The 21,412-nt window shown below is 45.5% G+C and overlaps 2 protein-coding genes across 2 annotated transcripts in view; one reads left to right on the top strand and one right to left on the bottom strand.

Moving 5' to 3' along the window:
• Positions 1 to 13,923: 13,923 nt before the first annotated feature.
• PNMA2 (PNMA family member 2) lies at positions 13,924 to 15,018 on the bottom strand. Its single transcript, XM_068553893.1, has one exon. It carries the CDS (start codon positions 15,016 to 15,018, stop codon positions 13,924 to 13,926), a length of 1,095 nt encoding a protein of 364 aa, XP_068409994.1.
• A 4,501-nt stretch (positions 15,019 to 19,519) lies between these two features.
• DPYSL2 (dihydropyrimidinase like 2) overlaps positions 19,520 to 21,412 on the top strand; it is a 112,792-nt gene continuing 110,899 nt past the window's right edge. Inside the window, exon 1 of the mRNA XM_068553683.1 lies at positions 19,520 to 19,873. Within this exon, the coding sequence (XP_068409784.1) occupies positions 19,520 to 19,873 (354 nt within the window). The remainder of the gene's footprint in view (positions 19,874 to 21,412) is intronic.

Consider the following 21,412-nt stretch of genomic DNA (forward strand, 5'->3'; position numbering starts at 1 on the left):
GCTCAGCGGAGGCCCGAGGCCTCATTTTTTTTTTTTTTTTTTTTTTTTTTTGCAAGGTGATTCTCAAATTTATATGGAAATTCATAGATAGAATAACCAAGACACTGCTGAAGAAGATAGATGTGATAGAACTCACTCTCACTCTACTATAAGACTTTCAGACTGTATGGTATTGACATAAACATAGACAAATTGACTGATAGAATGGAAGTGGAGAGCTAAGAACAGGTGCATTTATATAATTTATGACAAAGGTGGCACTGTAGAGCAATAATAAAATAGTATTTTTGAGTTGACCCCTGCCTCACAGCATAATTAAAACTATATATATATATATAATATAATAATTCCAAGGGGACTTTATATCTAAATGTACAGAACCCTCTTTTAAAGGCTTCCAAATTATTAAGTTAGGCCCACTTAGAATACTCTCCATTTTATTAACTTACAGACAACTGATTATGGACTTGAATTACATCTGCAAAATTCCTTCAAAACGGCACCTAGGGACTTCCCTGGCGGTCCAGTGGTTAAGACTCTGTGCTTCCAATGCAGGGGACGCAGGTTCGATCCCTGGTCGGGGAACTAAGATCCCACATGTTGCGCGGTGCAGCCAAAAAAAAAAAAAAAAAAAAACGGCACCTAGATTTGTGTTTGATTGAAACTCTGGGAAAGGGTGTGTGTGTGTGCATTACAAAATAGCTGCAGTTTCCCTTCCATGCTCCAACTCCTATGAGAGACTATCCCTTGTACCCTACCATAACTGGAAACATACTAGAAAGGGAATTCTGAGGACTGTAGTTCAGCCTAGCCAAGGTGACATATCACAAAGCCATCACATTCAGCATCCATTAAAAGTTAGACCTTCATTGAAGCATAACCAGGAGACGCCCGTAACCAGGAGAAAACTATAAACAGACACAGACATGACAGAGATGATGGAACTAATAGAAAAGAACTTTAGAAGAGCCATCAAAAACATGCTCAAAAATTTAAGGGAAAACCTGAAGACAATAAGGAGAGAAATTGAAGGTATTAAAAGAAATCAAACAGAACATCTAGGGCTGAAAAAATAAAATGTCTACAGTGAAAAATACACCATATGGGCTTAGCTGTAGATTAGACACCAAAGAAGAGAAAAATTAATGAACTTGGAGATGTAGTAATAGAAATTCTCTAAGTTGAAGCACAGAGAGAAAAAGATCTGAAGGAAAATGAAAAGGAAGAGAGCCTCAGTGACAGTATCATGTAGTCTAACATATGTGTCTCCCCAAAAGAGACAGGGATCAGAAAACAATTTGAAAAAATAGGAAAAAATTTTCCAAATTTGATGAAAAATATAAATCTCAATATTCAACAAGTTCAGTGAATACCAAGCAGAATAAATAGGTAGCACATCAAAGCACATAATAATCTAACTGATGAAAACCAGTGAGAAAGAGGAAAATCTTAAAGAAACTAGAGAAAAAAAGACACATCATATTCAAGAGAACAAAAATGAGATTTACTACAGAATTTTTGTCAGAAGCGGTATAAGCCAGAAGTTAAAGGAATGACATCCAATGTGCTGAAATTAAAAAGAAAAAAAAACTGCTAACCTAGAATTCTGTATGTAGTGAAAAGATTCTTTAAAAGTAGAGTAAAATAAAGACATTTTTGATAAAACAAGCTGAGATAATTCATTGCCAATAGAGTAGCACTGCAAAAAATTGTAAAAGGAGTTTCCTCAGGCTGAAGGAAAATGACATGAAATAGAAACTCAAATGTACATAAAAAAATGAAGAGTACTAGAAATATTAAATGAGTGAGTAAATATAAAAGACTTTTTTCCCCCCTCATTTAAAAATCTTATAAAAGAACATTGAACACAGAAATCAGAATGCGCTGGACTTCTCCCTCTGCACAGGATCTCACATTTTGGTGTTGCCTGGGCTCTCACCTGGAGGCGTGGGGAAGAATCTATTTTTTAGCTCATTCAAGTTGCTGGCAGAACCTGGTTCTAGGTTGTAGGTTGAAGGTCTAAGGTCTATGTTTCCTTGCTGGCTGTTACCCAGGCTCTGCCCTCATCTCCCTGAGGCCCACATTTCTTCTCACATGGCCCCCTTCATATTCAAAGCAACAATGATGTATCAAGTTCTTACACTTTGAATCTGCCTGACTTCCCTTTTTATTAATCAGAGAAAGGCCTCTAATTTTTTCTTTTAGATTTTTTTTAGAGCGATTTTTTTTTTTTCCACAGCACAACTGAGAGGAAGGTACAGAGATTTCCCATATTCCTCCTATCCCACCATGCATAGCCCCGCCCATTATCAACGTTCCTTACCAGAGTATCCCCTCTCAACAGCTCCTAGCATTATCAACATCCCCTATATTTGTTACAATTGATAAATCTACTTTGACACATCATCAACGTCCAAAGTCCATTGTTTACCTTACATTCATTCTTGGTATTGTACATTCTGTGGGTTTAGGCAAACGTATAATGAAAGGGATCTATTATTATAGTATCATACAGAGTCGTTTCGTATCCTAATAATCCTCTGTGCTCTGCCTATTCATCCCAGCCCTCACCTCAACCCCTGGCAACTGCTGATCTTTTCACTGTCTCCATCTCCATAGTTTCGCCTTCTCAAGGATGTCATATAGTTGGAACCATACAGTTAAGTAGTCTTTTCAGATTGGTTTCTTTCACTTAGTTATATGCATATAAGGTTCCTCCTTGTCTTTTCACAGTTTGATAGCTCGTTTCTTGTTAGTGCCGAATAACATTCCGCTGTCTGGATGTACTACCATTACTTATCCACTCACCTACTGCAGGACAACTTGGTAGTTTCCAAGTTTTGTCAACTATGAATAAAGCTACTATAAACACCACATGCAGGTTTTGCTGTGGGCATAAGTTTTCAACTCCTTTGGGTAAATACCAAGGAACATGACTGCTGGATGGTAGGGTAAGAGTATATTTAGTTGTTTTTTTTGTTTTGGCCAAGCTGCTCAGCTTGTGGGATCCTAGTTCCCCAACCAGGGATTGAACCTGGGCCCTGGTTGGGACTTGGCAGTGAGTCCTAACCACTGGACTGCCCGGGAAGTTCCAAGAGTATGTTTAGTTTTGTAAGAAGCTGCCAAACTGTCTTCCAAAGTGGCGGCACCATTTTTATTCCCACCAGCAATGAATGAGACTTCCTGTTGCTCCACATCCTTGTGAGCATTGGGTTTGTTAGTGTTCTGGATTTTGGCCATTCCAATAAGTGTGTAGTGGTATCTTACTTTTGTTTTAATTTGCATTTCCCTGATTGACATATAACGTGGAGCGTCTTTTCATACGCTTATTTGTTGTCTGTATATCTTCTTTGGTGAGGTGTCTGTTAAGGTCTTTGGCCCATAAACCTCTCTAATTTTAAGGGCTTATGTGATTAGATAAGGCCCACACAGATAATTTCCCTCTTCATGTCAACTGTGCCATATAACATAACGTAATCACAGGAGCGAGATCTCATCATGCTCGCAGATTCCAGGGCATGGGAATAAATGAAGATCACTGATATAAGAACAAAGGCAAGACACCATCACTTGCATTTAGCAGAGACTCAGAATCAGGCTGGGGAGTGGGAAAAGGGGAAGGCTTACCATATGCTCTTATTGAAGGCTTTTGGCATACGGAATGTGGATGTGGGCTAATTGTAAGCAGAACGTCCCATGTGATTGTTAAGGGTAGCATATTTGGCTTTCTCTTTTTTTTTTATTTTTTAAAATTTATTTATTTGTTTTATTATTTTTTTATTTCTGGCTGTGTTGGGTCTTTGTTGCTGCGCACAGGCTTTTCTCTGGTTGCAGCGAGCAGGGGCTACTCTTCGTTGCGCTGCGCGGGCTTCTCATTGCGGTTACTTCTCTTGTTGCGGAGCACGGGCTCTAGGAGGGCAGGCTTCAGTAGTTGTGGCACACGGGCTCAGTAGTTGTGGCTCGCGGGCTTAGTTGCTCCATGGTATGTGGGATTTTCCCGGACCAGGGCTCGAACCCGTGTCCCCTGCATTGGCAGGCACATTCTTAACCACTGTGCCACCAGGGAAGCCCTGGCTTTCTCTTTCTGTTCCTAAGTCGGAAGTGGAGGCAAAAATTAGGGAAGCTAGCAGTTACGGACCAAGTGCTGACTCTTTGGGGCTGGTTGCTGCAGAAGTTGTGAGTCAGAGATCTATTTTTTAATGTATGGTTTGCCCATTGTCATTTTGTATATTCAGTTTTTCAAGGAATTAGTGGGAAGATTTTGGGGGACCATTTTAGAAATTCTACCTATTGCAGATATCTACAAAAAACGTATTTACAGCTCACACCAAACTTAATGGTAAGAGATTGAATGCTTTCCCTTTAAGATCAGGAACAAGACAATGATGTTTGTTCTCACCACTTCTATTCAGTATGGCACTGTGGGTTCCAGCCAGTGCCATAAGTCAAGAAAAAAATAAATGATCTCTAGATTGGAAAGAGAGAAGTAAAACTGTTTTAATCTCGGATGACATAATCATTTATGCAAAAAAATCCATGACATCAAAAAAAAGTTACTAGAACTGATAACTGAGTTTAGCAAGGTTGCAGGACACATATCAATATATAAAAATTAATTGTAGCTCTATATGCTAGCAACAAACAAATTAAAAGACAAAATGACTTACAATAGCATTAAATATTAAATACTTAGGAATATAATTGACAAAAAGTGTGTAAGACCCCAATACTCAAAACTACAAAATTTTGCTATAAAAATTAAACATGACCTAATAAAATGGAGAGATATACCATGTTCATGGATCAGAAAATTGACTATTGTCAAAATTTTAGTTATCCCCAAATTGATCCATAGATTAAAGGCAATTCCAGAAGGCTTTTTTGGTAGAGATTCAGAAGTTTGTTCTAAAATTCACATTGAAATGCAAAGGATCACAAACAGAATAACTCTGAGAAAGAAGAACAAAGTTGGAGGACTTACGCTACCTGATGTCAAGACTTATTATAGTGTTAGAGTAAATAAGATGGTCAGTATTGGTGCCAAGATAGACAAATAGATCAACGGGGCAGAATAGAGTCCAGAAGCAGATGCCCACATATATGGTCAATTAATTCTTGACAAAGATTCAAAACCCATTCAGTAGAGAAATGATAGTGTTTTCAACAAATGGTGCTGGAACAGTTGGATATCCATATGCAAAAAAGAAGCAAAACCTGGAAGAACCAAAAGAGAGAAGCAGACAAATCCACAATTACGGTTGCATATTGTAACAGCCCTGTCTCAGTAATTCACAGAAGAAGTAGGCAGAAAATGAGCAAGGAAATAAAAAAAGTGTACAACTTTTTCAACCAACTTGACTTAATTAAAACTTGCAACCTACAACAGTAGAGTCCACATTATCCTCATGTGCACATTGACCATTCACCAAGATAGACCATATGTTAGAGCACAAGTCTTTGAAACCACGGGGTGTATTCTCTTACTACAAAAGAATTAAATTAGAAGTTAGTAACAAAAAGATGATTGAAAACCCACATATTGGAAACTGGACAACATAGTACTAAATAATTCAAGAATCAGAAAAGAGATCATAAGAGAAATTAGGAAATGTTTTGAAATGGCTAACAATAAAAAAAAAAAATCAAAATTTGTGGTATGCAGGTAAAGCAGTTCACAAAGGAAATATATAGCTTTCAAGGCTTATAGGTTGTTACCTACATTCCTGAACAACTGGCTATAAATCAGAAGTTCCCACATCCCCCTTTGGGTTCTATTAATTTGCTAGAGTGAATCACAGAATTCAGGAAACCTGTTTACTCACCAGATTACCAGTTTATTACAAAGGAAATTAAAGGATGTGAATCAGCAGCCAGATGAAGAGATGCATGGGGCAAGGTTCTGAATAAAGGAGCTTCTGTGGAGCCCTGGGGTCCAGCATGGTGGCACATGGAAGCATTCTGGTTCACCCACCTGGAGCTTTCTAGTACCCCTCCTTTTTGGTTGTCTTATGGAGGCCTCATTACAGAGGCATGATTGATTAAATTATTGACCATTGGTGATTGATTCAACCTCTAGCCCTTCTTCCCTCCCCAGAAATCAGGGGGTGGGGCTGAAAGTTCCAACCCTCTGTTCATGATTGGTCCCCCTGGCAACCAGTGCCCCATCTTTAGGGGACTTCCAAAAGTCACCTCATTAACACAAACCCAGTTCTGGTGAAAATGGGCTTGTGAATAACAAGACACCTATTTCACCTTTATGGCTCTGAAGCCACTTCAGGAACTGAGAACAAGGGAACGAATATTATAACAAAAGATGCTCCCTTTGCTCTTATTTCTCAGGAAATTGCAAGAGTTTTGAGAGCTGTGAGCTAGGAACTATGGCTGGAAGACTGAAATACATATTTATTGTAAATCACAACATCTTTAACTACTTTGCGCCCCTCAAAAAACTAATTCATGGTTTATGGAAAAAAAAATAATGAAAATATTTAAAGTATTATATAACAAAATTATGGGATGTAATTAAAATGATACTTGGTTATAGATTTCTATGCTTAAATACATTTTTTTAAAAAAATCATGGAACAGAAAAGAAGAAACAATCCTCAAGAAGCTGGAAATGAAATGGTATATTAATTCTAAACATCATGAAAGAAATAATAAAAAAAAGAACAAAAATTACTAAAATAATGATGGAGAGGATGAACAAGTCCAAAAGCTGATCCTTTGAAAAACATAGATGGAATAGCTACACTTCTAGGAATATTAACCCAGAGATAAAGAGCAAAAACACAAACAATAGAATAAGGAGCCATAACTGTAGAAGCATTAATAATTAAAAACATCTGAATAGAATACCAACAAATTTATGCCAATACATTTTTTAAAAACTAGATAAAATGGAAAAAAATCAGAAATCTGAGCTACTAAAATTGACTTCAGAAGACCGAAAACCCAAATAGTTCAATAACCTGCCAACCACTTCCAAATATTTCTAGGTTCAGATGATTTTAAAGGCAAATTTGTACTAAATCTTGGCTGAACAAGGTTTATTTATCCAGTGGTTTAAATATGTTATTGCCCTTTTGGCCTTCATATTTTCTTAAGAGAAGTCAGCAGTACAGTTAGCCCTCCACATCCGCCTGTTCTGCATCCGTGGATTCAGCCAAAGGCGGATTGGAAATATTCAAAAAAAAAAAAATCCAGGTAGTTCCAAAAAGCAAAACTATTTACACAGCATTTATATTATATTAGGTATTATAGGTAATTCAGAGAAGATTTAAAGTATACGGGAGGATGTGTGTAGGTTATATGCAATTACTGTGCATATAAGGGACTTGAGCATCGTGGATGGGTCCTGGAACTAATGCCCCTAGGATACTGAGGGAAGACTGTAATTCCCATGATTACTTCTCTCTATGAAATATGCCGTTTTCCTCTGGCCACTTTCAAGATTTTCTTGGTTTACAGCAGTTTATCTTTTGTTGCAGCAGCTTGACTACGATGTGCCTATATGTGTTTTTCTTCATACTTGTCTGGGGTTGTCTGTTCCCTTGCTTATGTTTTGTTTCACTCCTTGTCTGTTTCTAGGTTTTAATTTCCATTGCTCTGTCCTTTGTTTCTGGTGTAGGCTGGAAGTGTCAGGAGCTGGGGTGGGGGGAGGAGGCACGAATAGCCCTCTTGGCCTCTCTCCTTATCTCTCAATATGTATCAGGGCCCATCCCTGTGCCCTGAGGACTTTGTCTACTTCATAAACAGATTGCTCAGTTCAGGTTAACCTGCCCACTCCTGGCAAACACCACAGCCCGCCTGGTAACAGAGGTGGTACATGGGCCCAAACCCTATCCCTTGTAGTACAACTTTGATGGATTCCTAAGCCAAAACCATTCTCGTCACAGGTGGAAAACATTTCAGGTCCATGCCACCGAGGGCTCTGAAGCATCAAAGAACTACCAACCAGGCTCTGGTCAAGGAGGACTAGCTCCCCCCTAGTTCAGCTGCTGATAAAAGCTAGGGTCCCGGGGAGGAATATGACCTAGGGATTCCATGGTCCTGCCAGGTTGCCCTCTTAGTCATCAACTAAAAGCCCATCCAAGGCCCTGAATATGGCCTGGGGAACCTCTGCAGGCTGGGTCCTCACCCCACATTGCCAACTGTAGCCATAAACCCAGGCCAGTGGCAGGGCTTGGGAGCCCAAAGGATTACTATCTTAGTTTTAGACCCATAAGTCACCTTGAAATTGGAAACAGCCCTGGAAATTCTGGATTGGTTGATAGATGTTTTTCCCAAGATGGCAACATACCCAGCCCTAGACATTTACAGTTGCCTCAGGCCTATATAACAGCTTTCTACTTAGAAACTTTAAAATGTTCATTAGCCACTAGTTGGGTAATTTTTTTTTTAATTGAAGCATAGTTGATTTACAATGTTGTGTTAATTACTGCTATACAGCAAAGTGACTCAGTTATACACATATATACGTTCTTTTTCATATTCTTTTCCAGTATGGTTTACCAAAGGATATTGAATATAGTTCCCTGTGCTATACAGTAGGACCTTGTTGTTTATCCATTCTATATTTACCAGTTTGCATCTCACTAGCCACTATTTGGAATAGCAGGTACCCAAGCTCAGGAAATGTCATTAAAGGCTAACACCCTTGTATGGGATATTACCAGGGAATGCATTAGTTTGGCCAGTCAGCAGAACTCAGTGTCCCTTCTTTTTTTGTTGTTGTTGTTGTTAATGTGTTTTTTATTTAAAACAGTTTTAGATTTACAGAATTATTGGATAGATAGTACACAGAGTTCCTGTATATCCCACACCCGCTTTCCTCTATTATGAACAATATGTACATTGTTACAAATGAACCAGTATTGATACATTATTGTTAACTAAAGTCCACACAGCATTCAGATTTCCTCAGTTATTCTCTAAATTTTGTTTTCTGTCCCAGGATCCCATCCAGTATACCACATTACATTTAGTCATCATGTTTTCTTAATCAGTGTCCCTTTTTTACCAACCTAGTTTCCAATCTTACATATGTTCACTTACAATACAAAGTTTACTCTTGTAGAAGGAAATCCTGCCATTTGTGGCAACATAGATGCACCTTGAGGACATTATCCTAAATGAAATAAGCCAGACACAGAAAGACAAATACTGTATGATTTCACTTACATGTAGAATCTAAAAAAGTCAAACTCACAGAAGCAGAGAGTAGAATGGTGGTGACCAGGGGCTGGGAGGTGGGGGAAATGGGAACATGTTGGTCGAAGGGCACAAACTTTCACTTATGCAGATTGAATAAGTTCTGGAGAGCTAATGTATAGCATGGTGACTATAGTTAATAATACTGCAGTATGCACTTGAAATTTACTAAGAGAGTATATCTTAAGTGTTCTTACAACGCACACAACGGTAACTATGCAAGGTGATGGATGTGTGAATTAGCTTGATTGTGGAGATCATTTCACAATGTATACTTACATCAAAACATCACACTGTACTTCTTAAATATATACAACTTTTGTCAATTATACCTCAGTGAAGCTGGAAAAACAGTTTCCTTTTGCGACAATTGCTTGTTATTTCAAGAAAGCTTCATTTTTAGTAATTGAGTTTGTTGGCAAAGCTGTTGAGCCAAGAAGCCAGGAGAGGCCCTCAGTGGGGCTGCCTTTAGGCCTGCAGAGCAGGGGCAGGTCTGAGACAGGATGGGATGGGGGTGAGCTTCCCAGCCCTTCCCTGGGGACATCCTGCAGTGGCTCCCAGCCTGAGCACCACGGTGCAGTCTGGGTAACTCCTCCCTCTGGAAACTTTTCCCTTCAAGGGGGCAGGGGCAGGGTGTGGGCAGATGGGGAAGTCTCAGCTGCCGCTTAAAGCAGCCCAGACAATTAATGGGCAGCTCCAGCTGGTGGCCTGAAAGAGACACTGAAATCCTACACTGGTTTTTTTTCTCTTATGATAGAATTGACTTTGGCATACACTTCTGGAGTTACTCTGGTTTTTAAGAAAATGTCCGTTTGGGATGTCAAGGACCACTTTGGCACTGCAGAGAGTTGGGTAACGGAGGTCTGGACTAGCGACAACTCCAGGGCCTGCTAGAGTGAGAAGGCTAGCTTCGGAGAAGCCCATTGTTGGACACCATCTTCCACCCCAGGAGAGCTTCTGGATGAGTGGTAAGTCTTCCCTGGGCAAACTCAAGAAGATCCTGGTCCACCCAGACAGGTGGGGGATGGGAGAGATGTCTGCCCTGATCCTGGGCCTTTAGACCGTCCAAAGATTATGCTGGTCAGACAACCACAACAAAACACACCCCGAGTGAGTTTGACAATACTTGTCTCAGACCCTCTTACTGCACTTGTATGTTTCGTCTCGGGTTCCAATCCTTCAAAACTCTACCTTCCAACGCTCTAGCTTAAAAACTCTGCTTTTCCAGTCTTACTTGTAGGTCTCCCTTGGACACGGTTTGTATTCATTAGCTGTTTCTTCCTATTTCTTGTGATAACACCCAGCCAGATTCCATCCTAAATGCCGCATCCCCCCACCCCGAGAACATTAGCTTCTTTGCCAATGCTCTGTCCAGGCTTGTCAGGACCGAGCCCCAGTGGGTGGCGCAGCAGAGTGAGTGAGGACACGCCAGGAGGGAGCAAAGGTGTTTGCAAGTGGTGAAGTGATGGCGGTGAATGAAAGAGAGGCTGTCACCGCTCTCCAATCTCTCCTGAGGTGAGGGACACTGAGCAGCTTCCGCTCAAGGGACTTGAGGGCAACAGACCACCAGGAGGACCAGAGTTCAATTAAGGAATATGGTGACAGGGTATTCTGCAAGGACTTTGATGATATAGGCTAGTTTGTTTAGGACCTCGTGGAATATCCAGTAGGCATGTTGGAGGGTCTTAAAGATCAACAGTTGGGAGGAGGCATTAGTGTAGTATGGACATGAGAGTAAAGATGGGAACAGATGACCAGAGAGTCTTGGGTTTAGGACGAACAACAGAAGACAACAAAAGGAGAGGCTTGGCAGGGCTGCCTGGCACACGTGGAGATGTCAGGTGACACCTACGGCCTGAAGAGGTGGGTGGCCCCTGGTGAAAAGTTAACTTCAGCCGTGGGTTATGTAATCTTGGAAGCCTCGGTCTCCAGGGTCAGGACCGGAGACAGATTAAGTACAAGGTGAGACCGATCTCCCGGAAGGTTTTGCTCAAGTGATTGGGAGAGACTGCTGGGTATTCCTCCAGACACCCATCTTATAATGGGTCAATCTGCACTGTGTACGGCCTTTGAGGAATGCTCCCTCATCGCGCTGTAGAAAAGAGGAAGAGAAATTTCGAGGGCCAGAGGCAAGAGAAATTTTATCCCCTCTCTACATCTATATAGTGAAAAATGATTTCATCCAAGAAATGCAGTATTTCACCTTTAGGTCATTTCACCCTTAGCAGAATAGGGGCTGGTGAATGTATCTGTACGGTTACTTGCCTAAGCAAATGAGTTGGAGGTCTCCAAGGGAACTGGCCTCCATCTGTCGTTTCTTGCATTTTAAAGGGGAAATCAATGACGGGTGGACTGAGCTCTCTCTCATCCTTGGAGACAAAGCCCAAGTATTCCCATTCCAGCATTTTGCTCTCAGGTTTTCTTTTCTAGAAGAGTTCAAGAGCTTTTGGTTTTAGCTTGATCTTTTAATCTTACCTCTCAATTTTTTTTTTTTTTTTTTTTTTAGTAATGAAATCCCTTCTTCAAGCATAGTTTATACAGAACCACAACACATGAAGCAGAAAAAACTCAGAATTTTGCCAGCATGTATTTATTTTATAACTTCACATTTATAACACTTTACTTTGCATACTGTGACTACATGAGAACAACAAGGCCATTTTCATGACTACAAAAAACACATGAAATCAGGGTGTATAGGCTGACAGTTGTATCACTTTGGTTGAACAGTACTGAAAAATGTAACTTAGATAAATGATCACAAATGGTACCTCTTAAAAAAAATGTTTTTCTTACAATCTCAGGATATTCTTCAGTTAAAACTATTCACGATCGGAAAGAAGAAGTTATTTCTTATAATCACTAACAATAGTCAACAATGGCTGGAAAACTTATCACAAAGATAACAGACAACAAGCACTCAAACTTACCACAAGAGCCAAAATGGTGTCTAATGCAATGTTGTCACAACCTCACAGGCAGATTACATATTTACTTGTTACTGCAGGACTGTTAGAAAAGGAAGAGAGCATGCATTGACCGGACAATAAGCATTGTGAAGATAATAAAAAGAGTCTCAATGTATTGAGGGCTTTCTATGTTCCAGACATCACACTAAGTGCTTAAAAGGCATTACGTCATTTGATCTTAGCAACAACCCTATTCTATTGTCCTCCCATTTTTCTGATGAGGAAACTGATATTTCAAGAAGTTAAGCCACTTGTTTATCGTACATACAAAGCTACCATGATGCTATACATCACTTGTGTTGGAGCCTTGCCTAGCATTTAACTGAATGATGCTCATTTATGCTTGAAGCACACTTGACGTCACAGGACATGCACGGGCCTGATTTAAACACCTCTGACGTGCTATGGCTTCCTTAATCTATGAAGAATTAAAATAAGCTTGGATGTGTGCTCACATATCTCAAGGGAACCTTTCTTCCAAGGTCTGTACAAAATGAGTCAATCTGAAAACAAAAGCGAGCCTGTTGGTAAATGCCAGTGTGTTAAAATTCGGATATCAACACGCTTGTGTCTATCTGTTATTTATTAGAGATTTAAAGAGTTTAACATACATTTTCAAGATGGAACTGCCGAAAAATCCCTGCAGAACTACAAAGCACAATTTGAAAACCGCGGTCACGGTGCAGAGAGGATTAGCCAGTGTCAGAGAGGTCTGGACTTCCGTCCGGGCTCTGCCACCTGTTAGCATTTTGATGTTGAGCAGACCATGTAACCCACCTGAGTTTTTTTTCCCTTCTCTTTTGAAATGAGCATAATTATACCACACTGGGGGTGCTGTACACATAAAATGACAGACGTATAAAGTGCCCGGAACAGAGCAGGTCCTCAGTAACTGTGAGCTCTCTTCCTCTCCTCTTTGCCCTTTGTTGCCACTAAAAATCCTCCTCTCTATCCAGGCTGGCCCGAATCCAACGTGGCCTGCACAGCCCCATGCTCCGTCAGGCCCTCCTGTGATGTCTACCCTTTCTTGAGGATGTCCCTCACACTGTGGACCTCTGTGTCCTCAGGGCCCAACACACTGCCTGGAACCATCTATCTGACACCCAGCAGAGAAGCGGGAAGTGCGTCCCAGGTAAGAAAAGAGAGAAACCTAAGATAGAGACGTCGTGCTCATTTGCCAACGACATTTCTCTTGGCTTCTATTGGAGTCATGAACTTGTTTACACGTAAGGTTATTTAGCTTTTCACACTTGGAGGCTATGTCCTCCCTGAGAGCAGGGCCAGGCCGGTGGGTTTATGACCGTTAGCTCTTTGAACACTGCCTCACATGGCTTGGTACTCAGAGATGTGTACTCGGTACTCTTGCTGATGTGAGAAAGGAAAACACTTGATAATTCAAAGAGCTTGGATTTTTACATAGATGACAAAAGATTTTTTTTTTTTTTCTCACATCATTTCTTTCTTTTGGTCTATTGGGGGGTATTTAAAGGAAACCTGGTTCAGATTCCTTTAGGCGTACTATCTAGTATTTGGAATTTAATTTTTTGTTTATTAATAATCTATGTAGGGTCCAAAAAACTCTCAGATATTTTTTTTCTTAGAAAGACGAATCAAGACCGGGCTTGAATGCCTTGATTTCAACTGTGTAAATTAGAGAAAAAAAAAAGACTGAAAAGGTCTTAGCCTGGTAAAATGGCTGTCTCTCCCCCTGCCGGCTGTGGGTCCCCCTGTGAGTTGGGTTTTAGTCATTGGCCTCGTTATCCCAGTGGCCATAGCCATCCCCATCTTCCGGCTCTTCAGTATTCTCATTTTCAAAAGAGGCCTCTTCCTCCTCTTCTTCGCGGATTACCTTCATTAAGTCCAGGAAGCTGGGAGGAGGCCCCTGGTCTCTCAGCTCCCTAAGCCTACACCAGAGGATCTCACTGAGGCTCGCCCCGGCCATGACCTGCTCCAAGCGGACCTGGTCCGCGATGTTCCTCGGGATGGCCCGCTTCTCCACAGCTCTCCGCAGCAGGGTTTCTAGCCGTAACACGTACGCCGAGACTTTCTCTCCTTCCTCCTGATAGGTCTTCAGGTATTTCACCTGGGAGGTCCTACGACTCTCCAGGCTTCCAAACACTTGCTTAAATGCTTCCAAACACTCTTCCACACTTACGGACGGATTGTCTGCCTGGAGTATGTGCATGAGGTCCAGGGCAGGGCCACGAAGGCTTTCCATCAACCATCTTTTCTTTTCTGCCTCTGCTACCGGCCACTCTTTGACTATCTCGGTGGCCTGTTCCAACCAGATTTCAAAGGGCTCTTCCTCTGGGGCGGGCACAGCGCTCCCTGAGAACACTCTCAGTTTCCGGTACCTCATGGGGAGCAAAGGCTGAGGGGCGTGTGCTATTGCCTGTCCCAGCAGATGGGCCAGTAACTCCGGTGAGACACAGGGCACGGCCACTGGAGACACTCCCTCATGCCCAAGTGCTCGGAACATTCCCGAGACCGTCTGCCCCTCTTTCTCTAGAAAGAGGTTCAGTCTTTCAAGGAATTCAGTGTCCTGGTTAGGGGTCTTAAAGATCACTTTCCAGATACCCCCCTTTCCCTGAACCTCGCTGGGGATCACGGAGATGTCGGCGTCCTCCAGAAGCTCTACCAACACAGCATTGGCATTCTCCTGCTTCCTGAATATTTTGCCAAGCACTCTATACCTGCCCAGAGACTTTAAAGTCTCCTGGAGGACCTCCTGAATCTCGGCTTCATTGCAGCCCACTGGTATCCCCATGACCAACAGTGATTTCTGATCATCCACACTCATGATCCTACACCACTCCTCCAACAGGGCCAGCGCCATTGCCCCAGATATTGACTCGCTTGAACTCTATGGCGACCGATTAGTTTGTGGGGTAGATGGGCGTTGCCTTAGAATTGAGAATATCCTGGATGAACTTCTAAACTTATAACCCACCAGTGAACGGGTCCTAGGTCCTAGTTTTCTGTACCAATAACCCTCACTGCTCAGTGGCAAGAGCTCGGCACTTTCCGTGAGGTCTCCAGACCTGACCCAAGGTGGGTGGTTAGTATCTCAGTTATGACAGGACCACGGCCCGTGGCTCTGCAGCCCAGCGGCTGCTGATTCTCTCACGCAGCCACGTGGTGGGGCTGCCCCATCGGAAGTGTGTGCAAGAGCTGATTTCACTGCCCTCGGGGTCTCTGCCGCCTCACCTCTCTCTAGCCAGTGGGGAGTCGCCTTCACTCCTGCACCCAGAACTCCTGGAGGAAAGTCTCCCAGCAGAGTGGCTTGGGCTCCTAGGGAAACAAGGCTCAGTTTTAGCACACAGCCCTATCCGTCCCGGGAAGCATCAGTACCTGGTTAGGGATGGAAGTGGGGGGGTGGACCAGGGATTCTGCCTCACATTGTACTTGAGTCTTCTTTGCTTCCAGTGACTTTTTCGTTCTCTTGGGGACCCTCCTGCAATCGGGCTTCCCCACCGTATGCTCATCAGGCGTGCCAATTAATGGAGCCCCAGTTGTGGACAGGACCACGATCTTTCCCGCGTGAAGAATGAAATCAGGAGACATGACTAGATACCTGTGTATGCATTCCAAAACGTTCCATGACAGCCACGGAGCTTATGTATTCTGCTTCTAGCACAGGAAGATGTCACCCAACTCTGCACAATGGCGTGTCTGGGTGTCTCTCAGCTCCAGCCAAGCCAAGCTGCCCTGTATAAATATAATAATAGTGTACTTTTAAGACTCGATAATATCCAGTGTGAAGACTGTTAATGCACTTATTCAAAAACATGACAATCCGGGGGCTTCCCTGGTGGCGCAGTGGTTGAGAGTCTGCCTGCTAATGCAGGGGACACGGGTTCGAGCCCTGGTCTGGGAGGATCCCACATGCCGTGGAGCAACTGGGCCCGTGAACCACAACTGCTGAGCCTGCGCGTCTGGAGCCTGTGCTCCGCAACAAGAGAGGCCGCGATAGTGAGAGGCCCGCGCACCGCGATGAAGAGTGGCCCCCACTTGCCGCAGCTAGAGAAAGCCCTCGCACAGAAACGAAGACCCAACATAGCAATCAATCAATCAATCAATCAATAAATCTTTAAAAAAAAAAACAAAACAAAACATGGCAATCCTTTACAGTTTAATTAAATCTACTAAACAATATTGAGTTGATTCATTTCTTTGATTAAAAAATCCGATTAGGAAACACTCAAGCTTTTAAAATCAATTTAATATAGGTTTAGCAATATAACTTACATAATATACTTTAATATAATAACATAGATACAACAATTTAATACAGGTTTAACAATTTAAAAAATCTCAGAGCCAAATAAACTTGGAGTTATGAATTAATTCTCTTTGGTTATGCCTGGCCATGCTTTGCAAATGCATAACTAGGGGTTTCTTTTGCTATAAATGTTAAGTTAGTAACATGATGCTTTCTTCATAGCATCTGAACTTGAATGGGTCATTTGAGGACAAAGAAAAAAAGAGGAGGCAAGTCTGTGTCGAGCCGGTGAAGACTGGGTAATGTAAAAAGGGAAGAGCGTCTATCTCCCGTTGCTGTCGTGGAGTGTGTGTTAAAGGGCTATGACCATTCTTCCCCTAAAAATCTCCATCAGTCCAAATGGGGTCCATATGCCACAGACACCAACCTGCAGCTACAGCGGTAGCTGCTGCAGGCACATTTCCCAAGTCCTTCTGGAAGGTTGAAAGGAGGGTGCGTGCCAGAGGGCGGGGAGGGCAAAATGCTGGATCGCATCCTCGGCCAGCAGCTCCAGGGATCTGAGTCCAGTGACACCTCCCTCCATGCCTCACCGTCCTCTTCTAAGTTATGGGAGTGACCTTCCTCTCCATTATAATATTTAGGGGAAACGTGAGATGTCATAAGGCATCAGATACCCAGGAAGAAACATCTCCAAGGTCTACATAACTGTCACGCTGAAGTTAGGCTACCTTTGGGTGGCTTCTTCCTCCAAAGGCAATCTCTACCTGCAATGCAACCTTCAAATAAAAAGACGGCAAGCGAAACGTCCCTGATACACAATAAGGCCAGGATTGGAAATATTTGGATATGGGAAAAAAAAACGAGAAAGTCTTGTCTTTTCTCACATAAAGATAGGATAAGTTGGAAAAGGAACCAGACTTTCAGGTGGAAGACCCCACTGGAACTGTTGGATCATTTAACTAGATAGTTACCTTGGACAAAGCATCTAAATCTGTTTCCTACCCTGGAACCCTTGAAAGTGGTTATGAGGAAGCACTCATGCCAGGGGGATGCTGGGAGTAGGAAATGATGTAATTCGTGTGGGAGCCCTTTATTCAAATGTGAAGCACATCTGGTGCTAAGTCCCAGTGCCTGCCTTTGGTTCCCTCATCCCCCTGCATGCGGACATTCCTCTCTCCTTCCTCCTCTCCTTCGTATCCGTAGACTCCTGCCCACTTATCATGGTGGGCTTATCTTCAAGCTGGGATTGGTTGTCCTCCAAATTTAACTCCATTCGCCCAACTATCCCTCACAATTGTGGAGGAGGGCAGGGTATCCGCATTTAATCCTGCCAGGGGCAAGGGCGGACAATGGGACAGAGTATTTGGTTGCTCTGCCCGGCGCGACGCTCCTGCGGTCAACAGTTTCCCAGCCCAAACCCGCCCTGGTTACTGAGCATGCCCAGAGCTCCTATTCGAGCCAGCCAAGGGATGCGCATCTTTTCTGCAGGGTTTTGCCACTGTGGAGAGAGGGGCGGGGCTGTAATCCACCCTGGATAGGGACTGAGACATGGACAAAACACGGGGATAGGAGTAAGCAATGGACCCTCAGCAATGGACCCTCAGAGGCCGTGTTACTGTCATACATCAAGATGCCTTCTGATGCCACCAACCCGGTGGCTGTGGCCGATCTACTCGCGCAGACACACCAAGTCCCCATACATCGTTCCCCTGCTCGGCCTCTCACAATTCAAGGCAATCATCACCCCATCGCCTTACCCAGCCCTGGACGCACGCGCACTAACGCCCCAGGCGCTTGGCTTCTGGCAACGTAGGAAACCCCGCGGCTCTGGCGCAGTCCTCTACAGCGGTGGTGGAACGAGGTGGGGCGCCCCGGGCATCGAGAAGGCTGGAGATTTGGGGAGTGGGCTTCAGTGTGTATCTTTCCCCTTTCTTTGGCGGGGGAGCGGGGCGGAAGATACCAAAGGAAGACATTCTGCTGGGCCCTGCTTGGCGCACTGGCACAATTACGGTACACAGCGCCCTCGGGCAATATAGCGGGCCTGCGTCCTACCTCACTATACACCTAAGGGGCCGTGCTGGGCTGGAATTTGCAGACTGCACGCTTTGCTACACTCGCACAGACCGCAGACCTAGGTGTCTCTCTCCATACCCACCCCCTCCGTATTTGCTACGTCCCTGTGTCTCTCCGCACCATGCTGCGCGCCCCCCTACTACCGTGGGTGCAGTTAAGTGAGGACCTTGTTTCAATCTCTGCTCCCAGCAGCCCACCAAGGCCCGTGGTTAGACTGAAGCTTTGGTGTCCGCGCCTCGTATGGTCCCCAGGTTTCCGCGCGGCCTGCGCCATCCCTTCCCCACCTTCAGCGCCGCCCCTTCCTCTGCCCCCCACGCCGGTGTCCTGGCGCCTGCCACTGCGTGCCCCTTTCCCCATCCATCAGCTCACACCCCGGGTAAGAGGGAGGGAGCGCTCCCCACGGTGAGCCCTCATCGCTGGCCCACCTCCGCAGTGCGGTGGGGGAGAGGCGCCTGGGCCAGGCTGGTCTGGGAGCGGGGCGCCGGGGCCAGGCACTGCGCCCCACGATCTTCGCCCCCGCGTGCCCTGCCCCATACTCACCCTGGCGCCGAGAGCGGTCAGCGGGCCCTCAGTTCCGCATCCATTAGCCGGTGGTCTGGCAACTTCACTTCCGGAGCGCGGGGCCCTGGGCTGCGCGGCCCTCCCCACCTCCCCGCCTCTGCGCTCCCCTCCCCGGAGCCCCGCCCCGCCCCCGCGCCGCCCGCGCCTTCCTCCTCCCGCAGCTGCCGGGAGCTGGCAGCCTCTCCAGTCTCGCTGCCGCAGCGGCCACCCTCCCAGACCCAACTTCGCTGCTCGCCAGAGCTCGCGCGGCGGCGGCGGCGGGGGGCGTGGGCAGGGAGGGGAGAAAGCGGGGTCAGGAGGAGGGACCGGGAGGGGTGGGTCGCTCGCTCGCCAGCCCTCATTCCTTTCTGTACACCTTGCGGGAGGCAGAGAGCGGCAGCCGCGGCAGCAGCCGGGGGCTTGGTGCATAGAGACAGGGAGACTTAGGGACCGGCAGACGGACTGACGGACGGAGAGGACCCTCCCCAAGCCTCCCCACGCCATGGCCGAGAGGAAGCAATCCGGGAAGGCGGCAGAGGACGAAGAGGTCCCTGCCTTTTTTAAAAACCTGGGCTCAGGCAGCCCCAAGCCTCGGCAGAAATTCTGTGGCATGTTCTGCCCGGTGGAAGGGTCCTCGGAGAACAAGACCATCGACTTCGACTCTCTGTCGGTGGGCCGGGGCTCGGGGCAGGTGGTGGCTCAGCAGCGGGACGTCGCCCACTTGGGCCCGGACCCGCAGCCGCCGTACTCCCGGCAGGGCCGGCGCGCCGGCGGGGAGCCATCTGTTGAATCGGGCCGGAAGGTGGAGATCCGGCGGGCCTCGGGCAAGGAAGCCCTGCAGAACATCAATGACCAGGTTGGTACGGGTGGGAGGCGGTGTTTGAGACAGAGGATGGGGCGTGGGGATGGCCCCTCCCTCGCCCCCTTCCAGTTCGGTGGAGAACCGAGGATCCCAGCGTGCCCACCGTCCTGCCCCGCCTCGAGTATTGCTTTCCTGCATGTGCATACGCACCCCACCCTACCCGGCCCTGCGTGCAGGGTGCCGAGGGGCTCGGGCTCGCTGGTGGGCGGCTGTGTGCCCACAAAGGCTGCCCGCGCCTCCCTGGGCCTGGGAAGGAGGGGGTGGGGGTAAAGGATGGGCCTATCTCCGGCTGGGGGTGGGGGGCGGTGGTGTCTCATGGTTGGAGGGGGAGGGGATGGGCCGCGGTTCCATTCTTCTTAAATCCTCCCGGGCGGCTTCCAATTGCAGCTGCGGCTGGCTGCCCCACCCTTTTTCGATGCAGCTCTGAGCGTGCAGTGGAGGGTTCGCGTACAGGCCGGCGGGCTCCCCGGGGGTCGGGAGGGGCGGGGGCCTCGACGGCTGCTCCCCGCCGCGCCCTGCGAGCTTTCTCGGCGCTTCTCCTCCTGCGCCCTCCGCGCTCGCGGCCCAAGCTCGTAGGCAAGGACCATGGTCAGCGCCTCCCCGGACCGCAAGGGAGAATCTGTCTCAGCACCCTGACTCCTGTTCGCACGGCGAGAAGAACCCGAGAGGCAGTGGAATAACGCCAGGAAACCGCGACGCTCCTAAATAGCCCATGTGGAGAACAAAGTTCCGCTAAGTATCTCAGCAAGGGTTTCCCAGAGCGGTCCCCCCGGCCACTATTTGGGAGGGGCTTTGGGGATGGGGACTGCGTGGATTATATTCAAAGGGTAACAAGAAAAGAAAAGGGAAAAACCCTCACATTTTGAATAGACTGTCACAGATGGATTAGACCCCCCCTATACTGTGTTAATGAGGAAACAAAGACCAATTTGGTAAACCTAATTTCAGAAGATGTTTATCTCTGGCAAATAGTACAGTGTGCATTTTAAGTCTTCTCATACCACGTGTTTTTTTCTTTATCAGGGTGACCTTCATACTTGTGCAATTTTTTTCCCCTCAGCCTTAATTTCTCAAGTGATAAATTACAGTGTGAAAGGTTTCAGCACTTGTTTGCTGTTTATCTCCCATGCCCGTTGGTGAAGACAAGAAATCAATGATTGATTATTTATTGAATACCTATTGTGTGCCTTGCTTTTCTGGGCAAGGTGAAGGTTAGCTATTAAAAGTTCAAGGTGATTTCTTCTTAAGGGTCTTCCAGAGTAGTTGGGAGTGGTCTATACCTATCCACCGAGTGATAATAAGTGCATTTAGGTTGTAGGCTTACAGTGAACTCATCAGAGAACAACTAAGGGTTGATGACAGTGGTCTGAACACATTACTGTTTCCTGATGTGGCACAGAGTTTTGCAGCTTTTGACTTTTATAGGATCAATTCTAGGAGAGACAAACCATTTGCTGCCACTTTCAAATGACAGCTAATTACTTGATTCCTCCTCCCCCAGCTCTGTCCTCTGATTTATGCACATGGGAAGGA

This window comes from Eschrichtius robustus, chromosome 10 (assembly GCF_028021215.1).
Source record: "Eschrichtius robustus isolate mEscRob2 chromosome 10, mEscRob2.pri, whole genome shotgun sequence".
NCBI classification, from domain to species: domain Eukaryota; kingdom Metazoa; phylum Chordata; class Mammalia; order Artiodactyla; family Eschrichtiidae; genus Eschrichtius; species Eschrichtius robustus.